A 19,745-nucleotide genomic window follows, 5' to 3' on the forward strand; every position below is an offset into this window, starting at 1 on the left:
GATACACTACCAATAAAATACCTGCTGCATGGTGAAGATAAATTCTCTGTCCATCTTCGAAATTTACAGTCCCACCTCATTCTGTCCATGGACAAGGCCCTATATATATATCCATCAACTTTAGTTGTATTTCCTCACCTTCTCACAAAAGGAGACCTAACATCTGCTTTCTTCTCTATCGCCGACTAAGCGAGTGTAAGCTTAGCCTCAGAATTGCCAGCCCACTTAAACTTCAGTGCATTAGATGCATTCCAATTTAGAAAGTAATAATATAAGTTAGGAAAAGGCATTATTCCAAGAAATTAATAACAGTCCACGAGATTATAAAAATTAACGTGCAAGTGGGTCTGCCCCACATCTATCATAACTCTAACTTCCTTCCACTAATCCCCCTTCCCTCCCTCCCTCTCCCCCATTTTATCTATCCTGCCCTCTACCTAACTAATTATTCCAAGTACTATTTACCCCAAAGGAACCTAACTTTATATCCATTAGAATTCCTCACAACGACAAGGAATTCATGTTAGCACCATTTCTTTTTCATCTTAAGGCTTTCGACCCATAAAGTACACTAAAGTTCAAAGTAAAATTGACTGGAATGTAAATTCTAGGGAAAATAAGTTTATCAGTACATTTGATTCAAAGACTCGTTAGATAGTATGATATTTGAACATATTTGATTTTAAGAAGAAAAATACGGTTTAATTATATTGTGTGGTTAGTAAATAATTGTGATAATTTTTTTTAACTTGTTCTTGCAGCTAAAGCTATTTATTGGACATTCGTTAGTGGGGGTGACTTTTGTTTTTGATGAACATTAGAATTAACTACAGTCCAGTGACAGTACAATATCCAATATCAAAGTGTAATAAAATTAGTTTATAGAAATAATAACCACATTACTTTTTTTATGTATAATAGAGTATGCACCTGTCCATTGCACAGATAATAAAATTGACTGAATATTACAGTTCTTCAAAGAAAATCTAATTCTATCAACATTCCACGAACAACATTTTAATTAAACTGACAAAACGTAAGAAATTCTTCTGCCTTTAAAGTTAGGTTACAACTGCAGAAACATCAAATGGGATATTCCATACCATCATTTCTCAAGCGAGTGAAACCAGCGTCTTGTAGAATGTAGACAACGCTTACCCTCTAACAAATATCGTCTTTGTTTTGGTTAATCACAGTAATCTCAAAGTGTGGATAACATTCCGTACTGAGGTGTTTACTAAACAGGTAAATCAATAATTCACACTAACATCTTTTCTTCGTTGAGCTTCAAATATTGTCCATTCGAAATTATTGGAAGACAAATGTATACGTGACATATCTCATGCACACGACCATGCGATGTAAGACGGCCAACATATTAATCGCAATTTATGTAGGTACATATATATGTACATTTTACGTGTTTATAAACATCATGTTTATTAATGAAGTAATGTTTAGTACTTTGTGGCATGGGTGCTGTCAAATGAAACTAATAATTAAGGGTGCTTTTCTTTTAAGACCGTGCAATATCAAACTAGAAACACTAACTTTTTTTCGTACCATTTAACGTGGGGGCATTCGAAATAACACTTTGAACGTTACTGAATACATAGAGACAAGTAATAAATACTTATACGATGCGCCTGAGCAGATGGCGTTGTCATGTAAACAAACTTGGGTTCCCGCTAAACAGGCACGACATTCAACGCTTGGCTTAGCGTAATCCTTACCAATTTCTCTTGACGGGACATTTGAAGATTTAAATTCTTGTAAGCATTTTACCAGCATTTACATATTATTGTCACCTTATCCGTACACAAGTTTGAATGGTATATAAGGGTTTAATTACGGGTGAAATGGTTAAATACTAATTCAAACTAATTTTTTGATTGCAGTCGTCAGTGCATGTTTTCCTTTTACCTACTTCCAGGTGATTATGTTTAGTCGACCAATAGCTATAGGGTCAGCCTTGATATCATGTTTAATTCATATGAAACCTGCAGTGTGTGCCTTGATTTATCATACGACAGGAATATTCAGTTCATATATGCTCTGCAGGCTGTAAGGGAATCGTATTTGCGTCTCGTCAAAGGGTAAATGAAGGTAGTGACTTTAAATAATAATTATAATGATAATAATAATTATAATAATAAGTTTATATGGCAAAGATTCAATATACATGAAGTGCAGATAATGACAAGAACACAGTTCGAAATAACAATTGGCGAGGATAACACAAAAAAGCAAATATATATTTCCATTGTGCTCCTCATAACTCATTAGACTATTTTTCTACACTTAGTTGCAAAGACAACATATGTTATTATCATTATGTAGGGGGGTTAAAGAGACCAGACAGTAATGAGTAATACCAATCAGTACACATGACACAAACATTATTATAGCTTTGCTAATATTACTAAAATGTTTGGAACACATAGGATATTGAGACCAAAACTTTAGCACCATCACAGTAAGGAACATTGCATTATACAAAGGAACAACAAAATAATGCTAATAGGTACCAGAACAGTATGAGTGAGTACCATATCAGAGTAGTACCATTAATGATTGTTGTTGTCATTCTCTAGACTGTCTGTCCGAGCAGTCCCATCTCCCCAAGGAATGCCACAGCCAAAACTGGGTTTTCCCACAAATCCTTTATAGAGTGTATGTTGTGTTGTTTGTGTGCATGATTGTGTATAATGCAGTCTTCCATTATGTGTTGTATGGTATGGGGTGAAGTGTTACATCCTGGGCAGCTGTTCACAATGCGGTCATCCAGCCTCTTCTGGTAGCTTAGAAGTGCTGGGTGGTGGCCGCACCGCAGTCTGGCCAAATGGACTCTGTCCTTTCGTGGGAGAGAGGATTCAGAAGGGTGGATATCAGGGGGTCTGGCATGCAGCAATGTGTTGTCTTTCAGTGTGTTAATGGAACGGTGAGTGATATGATTATGAATATGTTTCCGGAGGCTGGTATTTGGTGGTTGTGGAGGAAGAGAAGAGAGTATCTGTGTGTGATACAGGTCTTTGGGTGTTGTTTTAATGTTTCTTGGTGTGTGTGGGTGTTCTGCTATGTAGTGTAGCAGGTTTGATGTGTTTGTGGTGGCTGCGGCAGGTGTTTGTGTGCCTCTCATGTCGAGGTGGTCCTTGACTTTGAGGACTTTTGTTTCATGGTGTAAATGGTCTGTTGGTGTTGTATTTGTGCAGCCTGTAATTGTTTTTAGGGCTTTGTTTTGTATGATTTGAAGGGTGTTGTGGTGTGTCTCACTGAGATTAGGAGCCCATGCAGGACTCGCATAATTCATCACTGAGCGTATGCATTGTTTGTACAGTATATTGTTATATTAGTTGCTTTGTTTTGTCCAAATGTTGTTCCAGTGATTGACTTAAGTGCATTAAGTCTAGGTGTGCATTTGTTTTTTATGTTTGTGATGTGTTGTTTGAACCAAGAATTTTCGGTGTGTTTGTGTGTGGTAATAGAGTGTTGTTGATGTAGAGATGAGGTATGTATTTGTGTTCTTTTGTCCAGTTGGTGAGAAGTGTTGCTGTAGATTTGGTTGGAGCTATTTTGAGTCTGTGATGAACCATGTGTTGAGTGTATCAAGGTATGGCTGGATTATTTCTGCAGCTTTGTCTGTGTTACGATGTGTGCATGTGATTGTTATGTCATCTGCGTAGGAAGAGATTTGTATTTCTGAGGTGTCTGGTGTGGGTAAGTCATGCATGTATAGATTAAAGAGCGTGGGGGATAGAACTGAGCCCTGTGATACTCCATTCTTAATGTTTCTGATGTGCAATGATTGGCCATTATATGACACGTAAGCATTCCTACCTGCCAGATAATTGGCCAGTCATCTTTTGGTGTTATTGTGCATATCTGTGTTATATATTTTATTTGTTAGGTTGTGGCGGGGGATAGCATCAAAAGCTTTACTAATGTCTAATGTTATAAGAAGTGTTCTGTGGTCCTGGAGCCACAGCGTCTACGTCGTGGGACAACCCCCCAACCCCAAGAGTTGGGGGCCAAACAGCGGCAACCAGCCCTGGCCATTGGCTCTACGCAGGTGGCACCATTAAGGATATACTACATTGTTCTACAGCTGTATCAGCAAGTGTAGGATGATAAAAGGGGGTCCATCCCAGGGTAAGAGTGAATATTATGTACCATGGGATAGAAGGTAGCAGGCCATCAACATGTTATAGTGAATGCTACTATGATGATAACTACCGGTAAATTGGAATCTTTGCTGAACGTGAGCAGGTCTTCTGTGTGTCTTACCAGTGGTCTTTTAAAACTAGCCACAACTGCGTTTACATGTACATAAATTATTGAGAACAAACACAGACTTGTTGAGGCTGTCTTGACATGACATTAGCTTGCACATAACCAGTGACACAAAACCTGTCATTGTTTTACAAAACATCATGAATGTTCTCCACCAAGTTTCATGGCAACAGCTCCTGCCTTGGATTGAAGGGAAGTGTGAGATTTGAACCCTCAACTATGTGAAGGGAAGACCGGCATGCATTTGATCATGCCATTACACTTACGAGGCAGTCATAAAAAGTGGGGTTGTTGAAGTTAAAAACAATTGGCATACTTTTATGAGGGTGATGAATCTAATCATAGGAGAATGTTGAGTTCCTTGGCCTGTAGATATATTCTTTAAGTCTCCAAAAATATTTAACCTATAAAGCTTGTGTAATCAATACCCCACACAGTGTGAAGTAAAGAAATAAGTGGAATCTGGTACATCTATCTACTGTATATTTAACCTATAAAGCTTGTGTAATCAATACCCCACACAGGGTGAAGTAAAGAAATAAGTGGAATGTGGTACATCTATCTACTGTATATACCAAAGACTTCTTCCCCCTGACAAGGATGGTAATCAAGTCTAAAGGCACATGCCCATTCCACTCCCATCTACCATCTCTCCTCTCTCTCATCTTAGCTCCTTGTGGATGATAGTACAGAAAATGTTGATTGTGTTACATGCAGCTTAGCAGGAGCTACAACATAGATGACAAGTCTCACGTGGTACAGAAAAAGAATGGTAATATTTTTATTTTCCAGGCTCTGGGAGAAACCAGGAAGTGTTGCCAACTACCTCAAAGCCATGGGTTTCCTATAAGAGAAATGTGGGTCAGCAAGGTAAGTTAAGGTAGGTTCCTCTATATAGTATTGGTCATGATGGTAGTTGCCCTTGAAGAATATTTATCTAGCTTTTGTTAGGTGATTGTATGGAGCTGTGAAAAATTTAATCCATAAGTAAACATTTGTATTAATTATCTTGTTATGTATAAGTTTAACAATGACAGTTGTTACAAGTGATGGTGACTGTATTTGTACAGATTTTATGACCATTACCAGTGATTGTTTTTAGGGAATTTCCCCCTTTAATAAGGGTAATAATCTTTAAATAACATGTTTAGATGTTATGATTCATTTTGTTATATATACCAAAGGCTTTTTTCACCTTATAAGGGAGGTAGCCACGTCTAAATGCACACACCCACTCCCATCCACCATCCTTTTTTTCTCTCTCATTTCAACTCCTTCTGGGTGATGGGCTATTCCCGTATCCCTCTCACTGCCTCAAGTTACACTGAATGGACACTCGCATCCCTATACAGTAAGTCCTCCTTATATGGTAATTCTTTATCCGGTAAATTCACAGTTACGGTATTTGGTAATTACTACCCTCGATTCTATTTATGGTAAGAAAAATTCACAGATACGGTATCTGCTCATGTTTTGTTTACACCGTACCGTAACGCCACCACGCCGTGCAGCCACCACAACAATCAGTCTCTTCCCGCGTTTGGTGTACGGTAATTTCAATATGCGGTAAGGTTTTCAGGAACGCATGTGTACCGTATAATGGGGACTTACTGTAGTAGCTGGCACTGGTCCTTGGTTTACCCCCATTGGTTTCCCTGGGAGGAAAACTTGGACTGATGTCTGTGTTGTACCAACATGGGAAATTTTCACTCCCCAGCCAAAAGTAGTTGAAGTTGCCAGCACTCCTTGTGGAGGAAATACAAGTAACGTTCATAAGGTCTTGGGCACAGTCCAACGACGAAGTGTCAGCTCAGGGCTCCGTTTTTGAACGGAAGTTGTTGTTGTTCCTTAGACTGGCTGAGCAGTGCCATCTCCCTGAGGAATGTCATACCTCCTGGAACAGGGTTTTCCCACAAATCCTATGTTGTGTTATTGGCATTTGCTGTTGTGTACATTGCATGCATACATATACCAAAAGCTTTTTCCCCCTTACAAGGGAGGTAGCCAAAAAACAAAGGCATAAAAACCATTCCCACCCATTCCATCCCTAATACACTCCACTCCCCTCCACCTTCCCTCTTGGTACCTCCCGGATGACGGGTCATCCCTGCATCTTGTCCACTGCCCTAGGTCAGAAGCAGTGTCGCAAGACACAAAACATCCACAGCAAGGCTGCATCATTAAATTGGCAACCCCCCCTTTTTGTCCTCTCATACAGAAAAGGAGAAGACGGGGAGAAATCCCTTTGGGCTGCGTCAAATTTTTCTCACACATACTACCTCACCCCCCATCCCCCCACCCATTCCACCTCATGCATCACATCATCATCCATACACAACCATTCTCCACTCACCCCTGTCTTCTGTCCTCCCCCATCCTTCCTCAACAGACATTCCCCTCTTCCATCAGTCTCATCCTAGGTCTTCCCCTCATGTTCACTCCCTCCACATCTGCCTTCCACACCTCTTTTACTAGTCTTTCTTCACTCATTCTTTCCACGTGCCCAAACCATCCCAATACTCTTTCAACCACCCTATTTCCCAACTCCTTTACCACACCTGTTCTCCTCCTCACCTCCTTATTTCTCACTCTATCCAGCCTAGTAACCCCCATCATACTTTGCAGGCTTCCATAATGTGTTGTATATTATGGGGTGAAGTGTTACATCCTGAGCAGTTATCTGCAATGCGGTCATCCAGCCTCTTGTGGTACAGGATTACAAAGGAGGAGTATGCTGACAGGAGACCTTTTGGTCCATAGCTAGGTTGGATGCAAAAAAATTATAATGATAAACAAATAATAATGATAATATGAATAACAATAAATGAATAAATAGGTAAAATTAAATAATAAACAGGTAAATGGTAAATAATAAGTGGACATAAATAATAAACAGACAAATAATAACATACATATACCAAGGCTTTTTCCCCCTTACAAGGGAGGTAGCCAAAAAGGAAAAGGCATAAAATCATTCCCACCCATTCCATCCGTGAATACACTCCACACCCCTCCGCCCTCCCTCTCATCTTAGCACCTCCTGGATGACGGGTCATCCCTGCACCTTGTCCACTGCCCTGGGTCAGAAGCAGTGTTGCAAGGTACAACACATCCACAGCAAGGCCGCTTCATCAAATTGGCGACCCCCCCTCTCCGTCCCCCCATGTATAAAGGAGAAGACGGGAAGAAATCCCTTGGGGCTGCGTCAAAATTTGCTCACACATACTACCTCACCCCCCTTCCCCCAACCCATTCCACCTCATGCATCATATCATCCATATACAACCATTCTCCATTCACCCCTGTCTTCTGTCCTCTCCCATCCTTCCTCAACAGACATTCCCCTCTTCCCCAAAGCCCCCTTCACCCCATCCATCCACCTCATCCTAGGACGTCCCCCCATGTTCACTCCCTCCACATCAGCCTTCCATACCTCTTTCACTAGTCTTTCTTCACTCATTCTTTCCATGTGTCCAAACCATCCTAATACTCTTTCATCAACCCTATCTCCCAACTCCCTTTCCACCCCTGTTCTCCTCACCTCCTCATTTCTCACTCTATCTAGCCTAGTAACCCCCATCATACTTCTCAGACACCTCATCTCAAACACATTCAAACTCCATCTCTCTTCCTCTCTTATGTTCCATGTTTCTGCCCCATACAGTGCTGTTGGCACAATCACTCCTTCATATAGTCTCCTCTTAGCATCCATTCCCAAATGTCTATTTCTCATTACACTTTTTAATCCACCAAGGCATTTACTCGCTTCTCTCAATCTACATTCTACCTCCACCTTCACTCCACCTTTTCCTGCCACAATTGCACCCAAGTATCTAAAACTATCCACTTCCTCCAGTCACTCTCCCTTAATGCTCACTTCCAGACTACTGCCACTTTCACCCCTTGTACATCTCATCACCTTACTTTTACCCACATTTATCTTCAGCTTTCTTCTGTCACACACTCTCCCAAACTCTGTCACCAACTTCCTCAATCCCTCCTCTGATCCTGCCACAAGCGCAGTGTTGTCCGCAAACAACAACTGGCTCACCTCCCACTTTTCACCATTTTCTTTAACCATCTCCAATCCCTGACCCACTACCCTTGCATTTACCTCTCGCACTACCCCATCCATGTATAAGTTGAACAGCCAGGGCGACATAATGCATCCTTGACGAAGTCCCACCTTTACCTCAAACCACTCACTCTCTCCATTTCTAATCCTGATACAAACTCTACTGCTCACATAAAAACTTGACAGCTCCTAGAAGCTTTCCTCCTATCCCATATATCCTCAAAACCTCCCACAGTGCTTTTCTGTCTACCCTTTTCCAGGTCCATAAAGGCCCAAAAATCATCCTTCCCCTTTCCTATAGCTTTCTCACATATCTGTCTTACCACAAAAATCTGATCTACGCAACCTCTACCCATCCTAAATCCACACTGTTCCTCACCAATTACTCCCTCTGTTCCTCTCCTAATCCTCTCAATCAAGATCCTCCCATAAGCCTTCCCAACTACACTTAACAAGCTAATCCCTCTGAAACTACTACATTCACACTTGTCCCCTTTTCCTTTGTAAAGCGGAACTATACAGGCACTCCTCCAGTCCTCCGTCACTCTACCCTCTCTCCAGCAAACATTAAATAACCTCACCAGCCAGTTCAACATCACTGTACTGGTCCTGGAGCTGCAGCGTCTACGTCATAGGACCACCCCCCCAACCCCAAGAGTTGGGGGCCAAACAGCAGCAACTACCCCTGGCCATCAGCTCTACGCAGGTGGCACCGATCCCCAAGAGGAGCTACGCCTGCCTCGGGGAGTACCACAATCCTTTTTTCCAACATGCAATGTTACGTTTTTTCTGCACCGAGGGGTGATTTTCCGGCGATCACCCCTCTTCCTCTACTTTTAACCGGAGATGTAGAGAGCAATCCTGGGCCCACCACAAAATACACATGCCCAACATGCTCTAAACCCATTACTTCGAGCAGACAGACAAAGGGCTCAGTTCAGTGCAAAAACTGGGCCCACCTCACTTGTACAACACTTGCTGACACAAACCAATACACAAACACTTGGACATGTTCTACCTGCCCTCCAGTAACCCCACTCCCACCTCCCCAACCACAGCCAGTGCCCTTACCCACTCCCAATTTCCCTTTGCCCTTACCCCCGATCAGTACTCCCCTTCCTTTGTCCCCGATCTCTCCTTTCCCCCCCCCTAACCCAGATCCTACACCTTCCCCATTACCACCCCAACCTCAACCCCAAACAGCAACATACAACACATACAAAACACACAACATCAACATATTACAACACAATAGTGATGGTATTAACACAAAAAAACATGAACTTGAACACTTTCTTAAACAACACAACATACACATTGCGATTATACAAGAAACAAAACTAAGACACTCACACAAAACACCATCATTTCATAATTACACCACCATCAGACAAGACCGGACCGACGGCAATGGCGGTGGACTCATCACCCTGATCCATCACTCCATCTGTTTTGTGGACAAAAGTGCCACAACCAAAATTCTCCTCCCTATCACAGATATCACAACAGAAATCCAATCCATTCAAATCCGCACAGGCAACAAATCAACACTGACAATAGTTAACATGTACATTCCCCCACAATCATCCCCCACAGTTCCAAACACCTTCAGGCCTCAATTTAGCCAACTAGCCTCAATCCCCAACCTGATCATGGGTGGTGACTTCAATGCCAAGTCGTCGGCCTGGTATGTCGACAACCCTGACACAGACAGAGGTCTTGATATAGACTCAGTTTGACACATTGACTATCATGAACAACACACATAATCATACACATATCCCACACCAAGCCCTCTACACTCCCTCCTCTCCTGATATCACCCTCTGCTCCCCCTGCCTAACCCCAACAACATCATGGAGAGTGGTCAGAACCCTTGGTTCTGACCACCTTCCAATCATTATCACCACCAAAACAAGATGCACCCCAGTTGGCCACAGACACACATACACCAATTACAAGACAGCTAACTGGGAAGTTTTTACTAAAAAGACAGAACAACATTTTGAAACACTTAACAGTACACCAATCACAAACATAAACAATGCTGTGCACACTTTTAATACAATCATACAAAACGCAGACAAGAGATACATCCCTAGAGGCAACAGAAAATCACACAACCCCAACTTCACACCAGAAATCCAAGACCTCATCAGACAACGTGACACACTTAAACACGATACCCCCACACCTGTCCCTCAAAACATAGCAGACCAAATACAAACATTAAACTCTGTGATTGCTAATAAAATACACGAACAAAAAACACAAAATTGGCAAAACTTTATCAATGCACTTGATCACAAAACAAACACCAGCAAATTGTAAAAAACATTCAACAGCATTACACTATCCAACAGTAACACTACATGCTCTCACGCAGCAATAATCACAACAACAGATAATCTACCCTCAAACAGACAACAAGCAAACGCACTCATACGTCATTTTGCACAGACAAGCCATCTCACTTCTCACCCTGACGACCGACTCACCATTCGACGTAAGAAAGACTTCCCTACAGACTCAGACTATACATCCTTCATAGACAGTCAGACAAAACTCATAATACATAATCTCAAGCACTCATCTGCCTGTGGCCCTGATAACATAAGCAACATCCACCTAAAACACATTGGACCACAAGGTATACACACACTCACAAACATTGCAAACTACAGCTATTCAATCAACACTATACCTGACATCTGGAAGCATGGTAAAATAATCACCATTCCAAAACCGAACAAAGACCCAACATCGCACCGCCCAATCACACTTCTCTGCACCCCCTCTAAAGTCATTGAACACCTAATACTTAAACTTGTCACACCACATATTCCCCTTGCTGACTCACAACACGGTTTTAGGCCACTACACTCCACAAACACTCTTCTGATAAACCTCACACAAAGAATTTTAGATGGCATCAATTCAGATAGGCCCCACCAAAGAACACTTCTCATAACATTAGACATTAGAAAAGCTTTTGATGCTATCCCCCGCCACAACCTAACAAATAAAATATATAACACAGACATGCACAATAACACCAAAAGATGGCTGGCCAATTATCTGGCAGGTAGGAATGCTTATGTCATATAATGGCCAATCATCGCACATCAGAAACATTAAGAATGGAGTACCACAGGGCTCAGTTCTATCTCCCACACTATTTAATCTATACATGCATGACTTACCCACACCAGACACCTCAGAAATATAAATCTCTTCCTACGCAGACGACATAACAATCACATGCACACATCGTAACACAGACAAAGCTGCAGAAATAATCCAGCCATACCTTGATACACTCAACACATGGTTCATCACAAACAGACTCAAAATAGCTCCAACCAAATCTATAGCAACACTTCTCACCAACTGGACAAAAGAACACAAATACATACCTCATCTCTACATCAGGAACACTCTAATACCACACACAAACACACCGAAAATTCTTGGTGTAACATATGATACATCCATGTCTTTCAAACAACACATCACAAACATAAAAAACAAATGCACACCTAGACTTAATGCACTTAAGTCAATCACTGGAACGACATTTGGACAAAACAAAGAAACTAATATAACAATATACAAACAATGCATACGCTCAGTGTTGAATTATGCGAGTCCTGCATGGGCTCCTAATCTCAGTGAGACACACCACAACACCCTTCAAATCATACAAAACAAAGCCCTAAAAACAGTTACAGGCTGCACAAATACAACACCAGACCATTTACGCCATGAAACAAAAGTCCTCAAAGTCAAGGACCACCTCGACATGAGAGGCACACAAACACTTGCCACAGCCACCACAAACACATCACACCTGCTACACTACATAGCAGAACACCCACACACACCAAGAAACATTAAAACAACACCCAAAGACCTTTATTACGCACAAATACTTTCTTCTCTTCCTCCACAACCACCAAATATCAGCCTCTGGAAACATATTCATAATCATATCACTCACCGCTTCATTAACACACTGAAAGACAACACACTGCTGCATGCCAGACCCCCTGATATCCACCCTTCTGAATCCTCTCTCCCACGAAAGGACAGAGTCCACTTGGCCAGACTGCGGTGCGGCCACCACCCAGCACTTCTAAGCTACCAGAAGAGGCTGGATGACCGCATTGTGAACAGCTGCCCAGGATGTAACACTTCACCCCATACCATACAACACATAATGGAAGACTGCATTATACACAATCATGCACGCAAACAACACAACATACACTCTATAAAGGATTTGTGGGAAAACCCAGTTTTGGCTGTGGCATTCCTTGGGGAGACGGGACTGCTTGGACAGACAGTCTAGGGAACGACAACAACAACAACATCATCACTGTACTTCCTTTTTTTTAGACATTCTGCATGGCATCCATCCAGACCAGGTGCCTTACCTGCTTTCATCATCTTAACAACTGCCTTCACTTCATCCTTCCTTATTTCTCTTCCATTTTCCTCACTCATCACGGTCATTTTCTTAGCATTTCCCACTGCAGCTATCTTTCCCTCCCTATCCTCCTTCACATTTAGCAACTCCCTAAAATATTCTGCCCATCTTCCCCTTACTGCCTTCTCTTCCATTATCATCTCTCCATCTGCACCTTTTACCTTTTCTTCTCTACTTGATTCGCCTCCTCTTCCTCTCTTGATTTCTTTCCAAAACATCTTTTTATTACTTTCAAAATTTTCTGTCATACTCTTACCCCATTTCACATCTGCTCTCCTCTTTGCCTCCTTTACCTTTTTCTTTACTTTTCTTTTCTTTTCACAAAATAAATGGCAGACATTGCAGCATCTTGCTTAGGTGTTTATCTAAATGAATCTTAAAGCTTAGAAGGGCTTTGAATGGAAATTGAGGAAGGTGATGGGGGATTGAATATGGGTGGCGGGGAGGTGAATGTGACAGCATCATTCAAGTACCTATTCAACAAAAACCCACTGTGTTGGATAAGAAGAAATGAAATAAATGAATTCCATATATTTCGATCACGGACTGTGATCCTCTTCAGTGGAATACAGAAAGGTAGAGCAAAAGGCATGTCTTATATACAATAAAAATAAGGGACAAGGGTAGGACTCAGGTAGCATCTAGTGCTTTGCGGGGCAGGTCACCCGCCTTCACCAACGATGGTAACAATTTGTTGACTGCCCAGGTGGTAATGCAGTCAGGTGACCACTGCCCATATGATATATTAAAATTTGGAAATTTGTTAATCAAGGATGATTCTATTATTTTTCTTTTAAAACTGCATTTTGAATTAAAGATAATCTTTCCCTCATTCCAATCCATATTCCCTCACCCCCCGCTCACTCCCTTTCATGCATCACAGCATCATCCATACACAACCATTCTCCACCCTTATCTTCTGTCTTCTCCCATCCTTCCTCAACAGACATTCCCCTTTTTCCCAATGCCCCTTTTACCCCATCCATCCATCTCATCCTTAGTCGCCCACTCATGTTCACTCCTTCCACACCTCTTTTGCTAATCTTTCTTCACTCATTCTTTCCATGTGTCCAAACCATTCCAGTACTCTTTCATCAATCCCATCTCCCAACTCCCTTTCCAGCCCCATTCTCCTCACCTCATTTCTCACTCTATCCAGCCTAGTAACCCCTATCATAGTTCTCAAGCACCTCATTTCACATTCAAACTCCTCTCTTATGTTCCATGTTTCTGCTCCATACAGTGGTGTTGGTACAATCACTCCTTCATAAAATCTCTTCTTAGCATCCATTCCCAAATGTCTATTCCTCATTACACTTTTTAATCCCCCAAGGCATTTACTTGCTTCTCTCAATCTACATCCTACCTCCACCTCCACTCCCTTTCCCACCACATTTGCACCCAAGTATCTAAAATTATCCACTTCCTCCCAGTCGCTCTCCCTCAATGCTCACTTCCAGTCTGCTGCCACTTTCTCCCCTTGTACATCTCATCACCTTACTTTTACCCACATTTATCTTCAACTTCCTTCTTTCGCACACCTTCCTAAACTTTGTCACTAACTTCTTCAATCCCTCCTCTGATCCTGCTAGAAGTGCAGTGTCATCTGCAAACAAAAACTGGCTTATATCCCACTTTTCTCCATTTTCTTTAACCATCTCCAATCCCCAACCCATTACCTTTGCATTTACCTCTTGCACCACACCATCCATGCTTAAGTTGAACAGCCAGGGCGCCATAACGCATCCCCGACAAAGTCCCACCTTTACCTCAAACCACTCACTCTCCATTCCAGATTATAACACAAGCTCTACTACTCTCATAAAATCTCTTGACTACTCTTAAAAGCTTTCCTCTTATCCCATATATCTGCAATACCTCCCACAGTGCCTTCCTGTCTACCCTGTCATAAGCCTTTTCCAAATCCATGAAGGCCCAAAAAACATCCCTACCTTTTCCCAAAGCTTTCTTACATATGTCTTACCACAAAAATCTGATCCACACAGCCCCTATCTGTCCTAAATCCACACTATTCCTCACCAATTATTCCCTCTGTTTCTCTCCTAATCCTCTAAATCAAGACCCTCCCATAAGCCTTCTCAACTACACCCTGATAACATAAGCAACATCCACCTAAAACACATTGGACCACAAGGTATACACGCACTCACAAACATTGCAAACTACAGCTATTCACACAACACTATACCCGACATCTGGAAGCATGGTAAAATAATCACCATTCCAAAACCGAACAAAGACCCAACAATCCCAACATCGCACCGCCCAATCACACTTCTCTGCACCCCCTCTAAAGTCATTGAACGCCTAATACTTAAACTTGTCACACCATATATTCCCCTTGCTCACTCACAACACGGTTTTAGGCCACTACACTCCACAAACACTCTTCTGACAAACCTCACACAAAGAATTTTAGATGGCATCAATTCAGATAGGCCCCACCACAGAACACTTCTTATAACATTGGACATTAGTAAAGCTTTTGATGCAATCCCCCACCACAACCTAACAAATAAGATATATAACACAGGCATGCACAATAACACCAAAAGATGGCTGGCCAATTATCTGGCAGGTAGGAATGCTTATGTGTCATATAATGGCCAATCATCGCACATCAGAAACATTAAGAATGGAGTACCACAGGGCTCAGTTCTATCCCCCACACTATTTAATCTATACATGCATGACTTACCCACACCAGACACCTCAGAAATACAAATCTCTTCCTACGCAGATGACATAACAATCACATGCACACATCGTAACACAGACAAAGCTGCAGAAATAATCCAGCCATACCTTGATACACTCAACACATGGTTCATCACAAACAGACTCAAAATAGCTCCAACCAAATCTACAGCAACACTTCTCACCAACTGGACAATAGAACACAAATACATACCTCATCTCTACATCAACAACACTCTAATACCACACACAAACACACCGAAAATTCTTGGTGTAACATACGATACATCCATGTCTTTCAAACAACACATCACAAACATAAAAAACAAATGCACACCTAGACTTAATGCACTTAAGTCAATCACTGGAACGACATTTGGACAAAACAAAGAAACTAATATAACAATATACAAACAATGCATATGCTCAGTGTTGAATTATGCGAGTCCTGCATGGGCTCCTAATCTCAGTGAGACACACCACAACACCCTTCAAATCAAACAAAGCCCTAAAAACAATTACAGGCTGCACAAATACAACACCAACAGACCATTTACACCATGAAACAAAAGTCCTCAAAGTCAAGGACCACCTCGACATGAGAGGCACACAAACACTTGCCGCAGCCACCACAAACACATCACACCCGCTACACTACATAGCAGAACACCCACACACACCAAGAAACATTAAAATAACACCCAAAGACCTGTATCACACACAGATACTCTCTTCTCTTCCTCCACAACCACCAAATACCAGCCTCCGGAAACATATTCATAATCATATCACTCACCGCTCCATTAACACACTGAAAGACAACACACTGCTGCATGCCAGACCCCCTGATATCCACCCTTCTGAATCCTCTCTCCCACGAAAGGACAGAGTCCACCTGGCCAGACTGCGGTGTGGCCACCACCCAGCACTTCTAAGCTACCAGAAGAGGCTGGATGACCGCATTGTGAACAGTTGCCCAGGATGTAACACTTCACCCCATACCATACAACACATAATGGAAGACTGCATTATACACAATCATGCACGCAAACAACACAACATACACTCTATAAAGGATTTGTGGGAAAACCCAGTTTCGGCTGTGGCATTCCTTGGGGAGACGGGACTGCTCGGACAGACAGTCTAGGGAACGACAACAACACTTAAATTGATCCCTCTGGAACTACTACACTCACACTTGTCTCCTTTTCCCTTGTAAAGTGGAACTATACAGGCACTCCTCCAGTCCTCTAGTACTCTACCCTCTCTTAAACAAACATTAACCTCACCATCCAGTCCACCATCACTGTACCTCCTTTTTTCAGACATTACATGGCATCCATCCAACCCAGGTGCCTTACCTGCTCTCATCATCTTAACAGCTGCCTTCATCTCATCTTTCTTTATTTCTCCTCCATTTTCCTCACTAATCACTGTCATTTTCTTAGTGTTTCCCACTGCAACTACTTTTCCCTTTCTATCCTCCTTCACATTTAGCAACTCCCTAAAATACTCTGCCCATCTTCCTTTTACTGCAGTCTCTTCCATTACCATCATTCCATCTGCACCTTTTACCTTTTCTTCTCAACTTGATTTACCTCCTCTTCCTCTCTTAATTTCTTTCCAAAACATCTTTTTATTACTTTCAATTTTTTTTTCATACTCTTACTCCATTTCACATCTGCTCTCCTCTTTGCCTCCTTTATCTTATGCTTTACTTCTCTTCCCTTTTCTTTCTACCTCTGATATGATTCTCTCTTCCTGTATATATCCTAGGATGAGATAGATAGATAGGATGAAGGGGGCTTTGGGGAAAAGGGGAATGTCTGTTGAGGAAATACGGGAGAGGACAGAAGACAGGAGTGAATGGAGAATGGTTGTATATGGATTATGCTGTGATGCATGAGGTGGAATGGGCGGGGATGGGGGGCGAGGTAGTATGTGTGAGAAAAATTTGATGCAGCCCGAAGGGATTTCTCCCCGTCTTCTCCTTTTCTGCATGAGGGGATGGAGAGGGGGGGGTCACTGATTTAATGAAGCGGCCTTGCTGTGGATGTGCTGTGTCTTGCGACACTGCTTCTGACCCAGGGCATTGGACAAGGTGCAGGGATGACCCATCATCCAGGAGATGCTAAGATAAGAGGGAGGGTGGAATGTATTTAGGGATGGAATGGGTGGGAATGGTTTTATACCTTTTTCTTTTTGGCTACCTCCCTTGTAAGGGGGAAAAAGCTTATGTATATGTATGTATATATGTATATACAATATATATTCTATGTATAGGAAAGTTTGTAATTTTGGTATGTCTTCTCATCAATTGTTAGTTTAGTATTGAACTTGTAACAAAAGCTTTATTGATGCTTTCAGAAATGCTGATAAGAAGTTGCTGCAGGGATCAACAGAGAAATGCTCTGAACTTAAATATGAAAAATGGGCAAATGGAATGAGAGATGTTGACCTAATAGGTCATAGTATGAAGAAAGACAGATATTTCTGAGCTCAGAACTAATCAAAATGAGTAAGAAAAAAATCAAAACTCAATCTAACAAAGTGGCCGCTAAGTGTGAAAAGACCCATAAATGTTTAGTTTGTAATGCTGCATTTGCTCATGTAAAGTATCTTAAAAAACACCTCAGAGCACACATCAATGGAAAACCACACAAGTGTTCAACGTGTGGTTCGGCTTTTGCGCGCGCAGGTCACCTGAAACTCCACCTTCGGACACATACAGGCGAGAAACCTCACAAATGCACAGTGTGTGGTACTGCCTTTGCACGTAAAGGTACCCTGAAGGATCACCTTTTGACGCACACGGGTGATAAACCTCACAAGTGTACGGTTTGTGATGCTTCTTTTGTTCATGCCGGGGCTCTGATGCTGCATGTCCGGACGCACACAGGAGAGAGACCTTTCAAGTGCTCATTTTGCGACTCTGCCTTTGCCCAGGCGGCAAATCTCAAGGTGCACATTCGTAGACATACGGGCGAAAAACCTTACACGTGTTCAGTTTGCAGTTGTGCCTTTACTTACGCAGGAACTCTGAAATCACATCTTCGGAATCACACAGGAGAAAAGCCTTTCAAGTGCACCTATTGTGATAAAGCATTTGCTCAATCGGTGAATCTGAAGTTGCACATCCGAACACATACCGGGGAAAAACCGTACAAATGTTCTTTCTGTAATTCCGCTTTCACTCAGAGAGGAGGCTTGAGATATCACCTTCGGCGCAGGCATCCTGGTGAAAAAATCCACAAATGTAAAATCTGCACTGCAGTATTCCCACACCCAGACAGTTTGAAGAAACACATGGAAACACATTCTAAAGATAAAGCTCATCATTGCACTCTTTGCAATGCAAAAATTTCCCATGAAAAGGACTTGGAGAAACATTCATGTGAAAAAACTGGAAAGAAAGCAAGTTCTCTTTCTTCACCACAAATAAGCTCTCTTAAGGCATTACCCCCAAATAATCCTGCAACTCCCAACACTTTGTCTTATGGTCAGCATTCCATATTCAATTCCCTTCCATTTCTTTCAGCATCTTTGCTTAAAACTGAATTACCAAAAGAAACACCAAAGTAAGTTCCATTTTTATACAGTAAGCCTAGCTCAATCTGTTGATAGTTTACAGAGTGACACCTAGGAGAAAGTACAAAGGCCTCGTGCTTTAAGCAAGAATGAGAGAAACATGACAGTTAATATATGTTTTGTGTGAGAAAGCCTGTATTGATCTATGAGCACAATGAAGGATATAGGTTAGAGGTACATAATTGGGGCAGTATATGGCTATTTCAGCTTTCATTGTGCTGTTGAACTCTGCAGTATTGTTTTCTATTGTATTTTCTTGTGTATATTTTTAGCAGTTAATTTATTGAAAATAATGTCCTTTCATTTGAAAGGTACATTCACCATTTTTTTTTTTTCCCTCTTACAAGGGAGGTAAAAAAAAGAAGGCTTAACCCATTAAACTCCGATGACAAGATGTCTTGTCATTTGGTCAAATAAAACAAAAAATCATAAAACACCAAAATGTTTGATCAAACACCAGAAAAATATGACGTCAGTCCTCGCTTCGCTGCGAGCGAAGCGAGGATTGACATCATATTTTTCTGGTGTTTGATCAAACATTTTGGTGTTTTATGATTTTTTGTTTTATTTGACCAAATGACAAGA

The 19,745-nt window shown here is 41.7% G+C and overlaps 1 protein-coding gene across 7 annotated transcripts; it reads left to right on the forward strand.

The window, feature by feature from the left end:
- The first annotated feature begins 1,142 nt into the window (after positions 1-1,142).
- Positions 1,143-19,560, forward strand: LOC143031592 (uncharacterized). Of its 7 annotated transcripts, none has more exons than XM_076195654.1 (4): positions 1,143-1,245; positions 5,083-5,170; positions 6,916-7,054; positions 17,940-19,560. In XM_076195654.1, exon 4 carries the CDS (start codon positions 18,087-18,089, stop codon positions 19,152-19,154), a length of 1,068 nt encoding a protein of 355 aa, XP_076051769.1. In that variant the 5' UTR covers positions 1,143-1,245; positions 5,083-5,170; positions 6,916-7,054; positions 17,940-18,086; the 3' UTR covers positions 19,155-19,560. The 7 variants fall into 7 exon arrangements, with proteins under 7 accessions (XP_076051769.1, XP_076051771.1, XP_076051773.1 ...); XM_076195656.1 differs by having other exon boundaries at positions 5,083-5,160; XM_076195652.1 differs by lacking the exon at positions 1,143-1,245 and adding an exon at positions 1,660-1,772.
- Positions 19,561-19,745: the final 185 nt, after the last annotated feature.

The sequence above is a fragment of the Oratosquilla oratoria genome, chromosome 12, assembly GCF_046742065.1.
Source record: "Oratosquilla oratoria isolate Oo_2021 chromosome 12, ASM4674206v1, whole genome shotgun sequence".
Lineage (NCBI taxonomy): Eukaryota > Metazoa > Arthropoda > Malacostraca > Stomatopoda > Squillidae > Oratosquilla > Oratosquilla oratoria.

Excerpts from the sequence above, each read along its gene's own strand:
- LOC143031592 (XM_076195654.1), top strand. The coding sequence starts at position 18,087 with ATGAGTAAGAAAAAAATCAAAACTCAATCTAACAAAGTGGCCGCTAAG.